The 9,381-nt window shown below is 34.0% G+C and overlaps 1 protein-coding gene across 2 annotated transcripts; it reads right to left on the bottom strand.

Annotated features, from left to right (window-relative positions):
- Positions 1 to 1,722: 1,722 nt before the first annotated feature.
- Positions 1,723 to 8,732, bottom strand: LOC103881079 (olfactory receptor 2B6-like). 2 transcript variants are annotated; one of them, XM_021933249.2, is made up of 4 exons: positions 7,861 to 8,732; positions 7,155 to 7,320; positions 5,798 to 5,935; positions 1,723 to 4,584 (listed from the first exon to the last, which is right to left on the bottom strand). In XM_021933249.2, the coding sequence occupies exon 4, from the start codon at positions 4,061 to 4,063 to the stop codon at positions 3,056 to 3,058; it is 1,008 nt and encodes a 335-aa protein (XP_021788941.2). In that variant the 5' UTR covers positions 4,064 to 4,584; positions 5,798 to 5,935; positions 7,155 to 7,320; positions 7,861 to 8,732; the 3' UTR covers positions 1,723 to 3,055. The 2 variants fall into 2 exon arrangements, with proteins under 2 accessions (XP_021788941.2, XP_021788942.2); XM_021933250.2 differs by having other exon boundaries at positions 7,155 to 8,732.
- Positions 8,733 to 9,381: the final 649 nt, after the last annotated feature.

The raw sequence follows: 9,381 nt of genomic DNA, 5'->3' as shown, positions 1-9,381 counted from the left end.
CTTAGGTTTTCATTCTGGCACATAAATAGCTTGAGAACCCACAAAATTCCCAGCCTTTGCATAAGCATTGGGCACTATTTACCTTAATCCATTAAGTAGTTCTTTCCTCATTCTTGGATAGCTTCCTCACACACATATGCAGATCAGCGCTCAGCTAAACTCAAGCAGGGCCCTCTCTCTGTGTATTAGTCCATTTTCATACTGCTATAAGGAAATACCCAAGACTGGGTAATTTATAAAGGAAAGAGGTTTAACTGACTCACAGTTCCACATGGCTGGGGAGGCCTCAAGAAACTTACAATCATGGTGGAAGGTCAAGAGGAAGCAATGACCTTTTTCACGTGGTGGCAGGAAAGAGAAGTGCAAGCAGGGAAAATGCCAGACGCTTATAAAACCATCAGATCTCATGAAAACTCACTCACTGTCACGAGACCAGAATAGGAGAAACCGCCCCCATGATCCAATCACCTCCCTCCCTCAACATATGGGGATTACAATTGAGATGAGATTTGGATGGGGACATTGAGCCAAATCATATCATTCTGCAAGTCGTGAAAGATTTTTCTATGTTTAGCATTATCTTTTCTGATGCTTTTTATGACAAATTCTGCCTTAGTCTGGTTGCTCAGTTCTGTCTCTTTTATTTCTGTTTTGTTCAAAAGTTGTACTCCTTGATATAAAGGTGAATATCTAATTTTATTTCAGCAACTTGTACATAGTTGCCATCAGAAAATATTTACCAAATAAAGGAATAAACATTTTCATCATAAGATAAACTTCATCATAGCAACAGCTCATTTAAATGATGCTGTTTTTGTTGTTTTATAACATATGCCAAATATTTTTATTTAATAATTTACTAATATTATTTTTAAGTTGTATTGGGTAGTTAATCCAAATCAACAATATGTAACTGTGATGAGAGTCAGAAAATTTCTATTGTTTCTAAAAGTATTGGGAATTATCCACTGCTCCTAGAATAAATATGATAGTAGACTTGGTTCTGATATAAATATTTTTACCTTATTGAATATGTTTTCCTACTGTTCCTACAGCACAGGGCATATTTCTATTTAATGGCTTGCTGGATATTTGCATAATTGATGTAATATTTGATAACTTTTAATATTTAATAACTTTAATGTTTTGGTAATACTTTCAGGAATACTTAAAATATTTCCTTATTAAATATGTTCAACATTGCCTTGTTTTGATTTGCTTGCTTGATAGTACAGGTACTATAATTTATTTAATGATATATTTAAATATATAGCCTTCCAAAATCTCAGGCAGCATACATGCAGGAACATTATACCTTTATAAAGTCAAAAATTTTAAATTATTTAAAGATAAAACTTTTCTCTGGCATATCTGTAATAATGAAAGTGAATCAAAATGTATTTCGAGAGCTTTGGGGACATATCTTGAGCAGCCACCCACATCAGCAAAACATTTCTCCAAGCACCCGTATTTCTATTTAAAAATACATGCGATTTTCTCAAAATAATATATCCATGTTTATTCCAATGCAGAATAGTAGTTTCAATGTTCAATTATTTTGAGTTCTATTTATACTTCTAAGTTAAACAAACAAAAACAAGAATATGTTAACATTTTTATTAAGTGACCCCAAAAACCCCACAACATTTAACCTCTGAGAAACATACTCCTTTAATAGAATAAATAAATAAATACAATAAGCATTTTTTTCATAATACATATTAGGATGTATTTTATTTCATGCCAATAGCAGACTCCATGTAAAAATGAGTCATGGGTTGGGAAAAATACTGTGATCCAAAAAATTCATAATGTCTAGGATCCTTTTCCAGATTATACTAGAATTAAGGAAATGAACTCACTTTCTCTTATATAGCCACGGGCCTTCTAAAGTGTTCCCAAAAACCTTTTCTCTGTGTTCCACCTTCTCATCTGTCTTAACACTGGGAACCACAGAAAGTGGACATGCTCACAGTACAGGAAATAGAGCTTTGCACTGTTCTTTTAATGACGTGGATTTTTTGGTGAACTCACTCTATTTTGTCGTGGTATCTTTGGCTCATAGGTTTGTGAGGCAGTTTATAGCAATAGGCTATAAAAGTTTTATTTTTCTAAATAAAGATAATAGACCAACCAAAGTTTTGAATTCCACATGGTATTCTCAAACCCCCACACTGAAATAGGACTAACTTGCCCAGTCAAGTGGTGAAGAAAGTTTCCTTGTCAAAACATGTAAATTCCCACTGAGTTTGTGTCCCTAAATTAGAATTTTTTTCCATCTCAGGTTTTTCCCCTGCTGATCACTGTCCAAAGCATCTCACTGTTCATCCTTCCTCCCAGAGTAAGTTCTATGTGTATTGACCTAGGCCTCGTTGTTGTGTACCACGAGAGCATAAGACTGACTAAGGTAAAACATTGATGGCAAAAAAGAATTTTAAAAGAATTCATGGCAAAAAAATTATATTTAAAATCATCACCTCTAAATTTGTTCATTAATTTCTCTTTCCATAATTTCATCTTAATGTTTTTGAACTAATAGTCTCTTGATTCTACTTGCCACTGAGACCTTAAAAAAGCATTTGAGGGTGATAGAATTGGACATTGAATGTTGGAAGATGGCTACATGGTGGCAATACATGTTGATCAAAATTAACTCACAATAGTACTGACATGTTTTTCTAGGAGTTGGGATCATTTCTAATTTAATTGGGATTCATTTATAAACAATTTATGCTAAATATATTTCCTAAACTTTGTAAATATCTTTTTCTCTAGCTATTATCCCGTTTTCCCCTACTTTAACTAGATTAACTAGTCATTAGGAAAAGGGAGAAAAAACGACTGACTTGATGAAATTCAATACTGTAAAGCAGGTATTCTCATAAGTGAAAAAATGCTACGTAGATTTTACCAAGAGTTAATTGCTTTTTTCTTAGTCTTGTTCCACTTGTGAACTTTGTGTCACTTGATACTATTCCCTCATCAATTCCATGTCTGACATCTTTTTGAAAGTCAAACATATCTATCCTTGCTTCTTAGGACTTCTTTTCAGAGATCATCTTGTCTTAATCCAAAACTCTTTAGTCAGTGATCTTCTCAGGGCAGCTTTCACATCCTTGTTTCTCAATGTATAGATGAATGGGTTGAGGGTGGGTGTGACAATGCCATAGAAGAGAGCCATGACCTTTCCCCGGTCACGAGAATAGCTAGAGGGAGGCTGTACATACATACTGATGGCCGTGACGTAGAAGAGGGAGACCACCAGCAAATGTGAGGCACAGGTATTGAAAGCCTTCCAGCGACTTTCAGCAGAGCGGATTCTCATTACTGCCTGAGCAATGAACACATAAGTGCCCAGGATGAGGGTGAGTGGCACCAGGAGAAGCAAAGCGCCTAGTACATTGAGCTCAGTTTCATTCACACCAATATCAATACAGGCTAGTTTCAAAAGGGCTGGAACTTCACAGAAGAAATGGTCCAACACCCTCCGTCCACATCTTGGGGCCACCACTGTGAGAGTGGACTGGACAACGGAGTTAGCAAAACCACTGATCCAAGTGGCAGCAGCCATGTGGATACAGCGTCTCTGGTTCATGATGACTGGGTAGTGAAGGGGCTTGCAAATGGCAGCGTAACGGTCAAAGGCCATGATGGCTAGAAGTATGGATTCAGTAGAACCCAGGGCCAAAAATATATAGAGTTGGGCAACACAACCCCCATAGCTAATGATCTTTTCTGCTCCCCGGAGGTTGACCAGCATCTGTGGGACAGTGCTGGTGGTATAGCAGAGGTCCAGAAAGGATAGATTGGAGACAAAAAAGTACATGGGACTGTCAAGCTGGGGATCCAGGCAGGAAACTAGGATAATGGAGATGTTTCCAAATAGGGAAAAGATGTAGGCCACCAGAAAGATTACAAAGAAGGGTGTCTCTAGCCAGGGATGGTCAGAAAATCCCAATAGGATAAAATCATGTAGCGAGCTTTGATTGTAGATCCACATGTCAGCACTGGTAGGCGAAATTCCAGCTGAGACCTCTAAATACCCACAGTTAGGGATAGACATCAATAGTAAGAGGAAACCACTGAGAATTAGAGATCAGAGATGCTGAGATTAAATTTTCATTTTTGCTCTAATCTGCATCTGTATCTTCATGACAGTAAAATGTCATTTGCCTCTATATCCTGGTTATGATAAATTGTGGAGACAACATCATCAATGTAATATTGAAAGATTACTAAAAAAAGAATAAATACCACACCAGCAACATAGTTGGGAATTTTGCTTCTTTAATATGTGTCTTCTGGTTAGCTACTCACTTCATTTGAGTTTTCATATTTTCTCTTCTAAACAGTTTTATTAGTACCACCATCAACTCTACATTCATGGATATTTAATGGTGGCAACAAAGTGTAGATTAAAACAGAAGGAAAAGGCAGAACTTCCCACAAACAGGTCAAACAAAGGCCACAGGAGGCTACAGGAGGATCTGCAGCCAGGGAGAGCAAAGACATCTTGACACGTTCATCCGCTTTGTACAGATCATGGTCAGAAAACACCGTAAGAACTGCAGCACTTCATAAAGTCTGCATGATAAAAGGATGGAGTGTCAGGACTCGTTTTACCCCTTTCAAGTTTTAATGCTAGTCTTACTCAGAAAATTTAAAAATAGGGAGAAAACAGCCAGAAAAATCAAACAAAATTATACACACACAAAAACAATCAGTCCTTAGAAATTTGTTTGCTGTGAAAATGCAACTTTAAAAGTATCTGGATAAATCTGATGAAACTTTAATCTCTGGAAGAAATCACCAGAAAGAGTTTTAAATATTTAAATCCTTGAAATTTGAGGATGTATATGAATTTCTAGTCCCTCAGGATCATTCTCAGCACATATAAACTTAATCATTTTCCCTCTCCCTTCTTTATTCACATATTTTCTAATTACTGATACTATTTTTTCCACTTAAATTGCCTCTATCCTGCTCTTTGCCCATCCAAATTATGCAATTCCTTTATCATATAATTTCTAAAGAATAACTCCAATTGCAAATTTTTCCATTCCCTACAATCCCAAATTTCTTGTTTTTGTTTGACTCTTATCTTTTAGTAAATTTGTCATATTTTTCTCTAGTTGTTTTATAAAAGACATTTATAAAAGACTGGGATTTCCTCCAAATCCCAGTCATTCCATTCATCAGCTGTGTGACTTTGGAGATGTCATTTAATCTTCATGTGCTTCAATTTTCTCATCTTTCAAATGAGCATAATTATACCCATCTCATAGAACTGCTGTACAAATTAAGGAATAGAGTGTACATTGCAAACATAGCTCAGTTCTTGTCTTATACTAATAATTCAATGACTATTAATGATTATTATATACTTACCTAATTATGAATCCCCAAATATATTACAATTGTTTTATTTTTGTGCATTTATACACAGTTTATAATTATATTTGTAATAATAAATATTTATTAGAGGATAGTAAACAAAATGTGACTGCTCTGAAATCAGCTCAGGTCCTCTATTTACTTTTCTGATCCTCTCATTTGCCCTACGTCATATTCTTCTTGTGATCCGGACTTAGTAGGGTTCATGTACTTAGTTGGCCAGCTCTATTTTTCAAATTGTGTCATCTGAGTTATGGACTTAGACCATGTGAATGACCATGTGAGTGACAGTGAGAAATGATGGGGATAAAAACTTGTTTCACAGCTAAACGTAAGAATCACTAAATTCAAAACTGATTTTAGTATCCATTCATTAACACTTCTAATTTCTTCATTTGCTTACAGAATAACAATTCTTTTGGTATGCAGAGGTCATCCTTCTCTTTGAATTATAATTGCATACATGTCACGTAAGATGTCAGCTGGACTAATTTCTTCTTTACCATTGTCTCTCAAATCTATCCATTAAATCTGTATCTATCTGAAAACATTAAGGCAGACATATAGAAAATAGTTCAGTGTCCTCTGATCTCTAAGTTTCAAACTACTATTCTTACTTACAATTGTTCTCTCATCTTCAAAACAACCTAGCTGGTTTGGAGAACAGCCTTTCCATTGTTAAAATGTGGCCATGTACATTTCAGTTCAAAATTCTTCAGTGGCTCTCCCTATTCTGACACATTATATTAAAATGCACCCTTGGACTCAGGCCTCATATAACAAGCACTTGAACCAATGCAGACATATTCACTGATGCAACCAAACTTGTGACCATCCCCCTTGACTCCTTGTATTTAGGCTGATGCGAAATGCCATTGTTGTTTTGTATCCTGTAAGGATCATCTCAAATGCAAAAATGTCCTTAAGTATTTCCTGCTGTCCTTTCTTACTGGTCATCCAGAATGTTTTATTTGTAATTTCTTGATGATATACTCATTTATATATATGACACATATATATGATATATCATATATATCATGTATATATGATTTGATAATTTTTTCATGATATACTCATACATATATACTCATATATAGATATATATCCATATATGGGAGAGATAGAGATTTTTTTTCTGTCTTTTTTGTACTTGACGTTTTCCTGACTATATCAATTACATACTTTTTTGAAAGAGTCAGCATGTGACTTTTAGAAGTAAAAGCATATGTTAAATATAATAGATATTTACTATGTGTTAATCAGTTTGAATTTAGTTGAAACCAGCAATCATGAAGCTTTTTCCTTTGGTGCTCTGATATGTTATTCCTAGATTACATTAGCATTTTTATCGTTATTTTTCACCTATGACCTCAATCAGTTTCACTCATATTTCAGCACAACCAAACCCATATACATCATTTACTAATTCAGAGCCCAAGAGGTCAAAGCAGAGTCAAAATATGCCCTATTGGCAGTTTTAGGGTTTTATTGCTAATTCTCAAATTGATGTAACTGATTATCCAATAAATAAATACATTTATTTTACTTACTAAAAACTAATGGACTTTAAATATGTCACTTCATACTCTTGTGACCTGGTTTGTTCAACCAGATCAAGAGAATTAAAATACTTGCATATAAACTCCATAGTACTTCAATGACAATTAGATGTATATTTCCTTTGTAAATTAAAAAAAAAACCTATACAAGACCATATATAATACAAAAGCAGTAGCTGCAATATTAGTAGGACTACTCACATGGTAAAATTACATAGAAGTGATTTTAGAAACTTCTGGGACTTCTCCTTTTTTAAACCTTGTCATTTTGTATCTCTATAATGCCACTCTTCATTCAAACTGGTGCTATCCAATTCCTTTCTTCTCCCATTTCTCACCTGGGACAGTGAGTCTTTAGGAATAGAGCCTTAAAAATATGATTACATTTTGTATTGTATCCCCAAAGAAATGGAACACATATCACTGCCAGTTGATTAGAAGATTATTATATAAATAAATTTTGATTCAATACTGAGAAATAATTTTATCTTTACATATATATTTCTTAATCCAATTTTGCCTTATCTATTATTGTCAAAGGAAGACTTCTTCTGTGTTGTAGGATTTCTTATAGAAGAATGCTTCTTAATCAGTATTCAAGTAATTCCTTGTCCAATTAACTTCCTAAAAAGACAGTTTTAGAATGCTACCTTCATTCTGTCTGGATTGTTTTCTTACTAGAGTCTCTTTCAGAATCTCATTTAGTTAGAACTCAGAAAATGTTCTAAATCTGAAGAAAGCTGTGTTTCTTTTCCTACATTTAAAAATTAGTAATAACATTTTCACAATCTTTATATTTTCCTACTGCTTCTCTTCCAGTAGGCACAGCTATTTGTTTCTATTAAGTGCTATTAAGTTTCTGGGATAAGTTTGGAAAGTTATGAATAAAATTAATTATATACTTTACCCGATGAAAACAGTAAAGTTATTAAAGAAGTATATGTAGCCTGTTCCCTGGTGTTCCATATACTTCATTTGTGCCTAAATATTGAAAATATGTAGGAAATAGAGGTAAAGTGAGTAATAAGGAAATAATAGCAGTAGGTAAACTCATAAAGTAGAGCTAAGAGAGAAGAAAAATGGAAAGGAAAGAAAAACAATAAGACAGAAAAAAGAAGTACATAAAGATAGTAAATTTTTGTCTAATACATAATAATAGTCACATAAGTAACTGTCAAATATACAAATACAAAAAGAAATGGAAGAAAAATAGAAAATAAAAATGAAAGATCTAAGACTAAATTCAGTAATTCAGCTTAAATGTCTAGAAAGGACAGCAGGGAGTACTTGCCTTTCTGACTGTACAAGAATAAAACGGAAATAGGAGAGTTTAATTTGTCTATATCAGAAGTTAAAAACATGCTGATGATCCCCTTGAGGGTGAAAACCTGGAGATGGGAGACAGAAGAATCTATAGATCTCTGGCAAATGGGGTGCACAAAAAAACGAAGAGTGATCAGAGAAGTATCTGACCACATGGTTTAAGAACACATGAAGCCCATTATTTTAAATGTTTACATCCTAATACACTCTTCATTGACTTTCTAAGCATGGCTCTAATACAATATGTTAATAAACAAAACTGAAACAATATTTAGATTTTCATTCTACCTGACTTATTTTATATACTTCTTAAGAACTTTTGCTATAGGTTTAATTCCATGCTCTCTATCAGATTCCCTTGTTCCAAATTGTCATAGATTTAAACAACATTTTGTTGCTGTTGTTGTTGTTTGTTTGTTTTTGGGTTTGGTTTTGTTTTTGAGACAGAGTCTTGTTCTGCCACCCAGGCTGGAGTGCAGTGATGTGATCTCAGCTCACTGCAACCTCCACCTCCCAGGTTCAAGCGATTCTCCTGTCTCAGCCTCCAGAGCAGCTAGAATTACAGATGTGCACCACCATGCCCAGCTAATGAATTTAAACAACCTTTGATTTATCTGAGTGGTAGGCCTTTTAGAGCTAAATTTTCTCAAAAATCAGTATCTTAATATCTACAATCTTTGTAATGGAAATAGCAGTTTCATTCCAGAAAAGTGGTTAAAAAAAGTACACCTAAAAATATTTAAATGAAAATACAAAGTTTCAAAGGTAAATAACATGATTGGTAACACATATTTTTCCATCAGTCTCCTCATAATAACATAGTATTTAACAAAGATTGGCAAACACCAGATAGTTCATATCAAATTTTCTATCCATAAACTTAAATTTTTAAGTATATAATTGCTTTCATACCAGTATGTTCATTTTCTTCTTATAATATGCCTCTAAAGTAAGAACTTTTTTTTTACAATAGAAGAGAGGAAACTCAGGCACCAAGAGGTTATAGGACTTGCTCAAGCTTATAGATCTAGTAAATTCAGAAGAAAATATTTGAATAATACAATATTTTGAATCCTACATCAGTATACTTTTCATAAGCTTATTG

This window comes from Papio anubis, chromosome 6, assembly GCF_008728515.1.
Source record: "Papio anubis isolate 15944 chromosome 6, Panubis1.0, whole genome shotgun sequence".
Classification (NCBI taxonomy): domain Eukaryota; kingdom Metazoa; phylum Chordata; class Mammalia; order Primates; family Cercopithecidae; genus Papio; species Papio anubis.
This window is presented reverse-complemented; position numbering and strand designations above follow the sequence as displayed.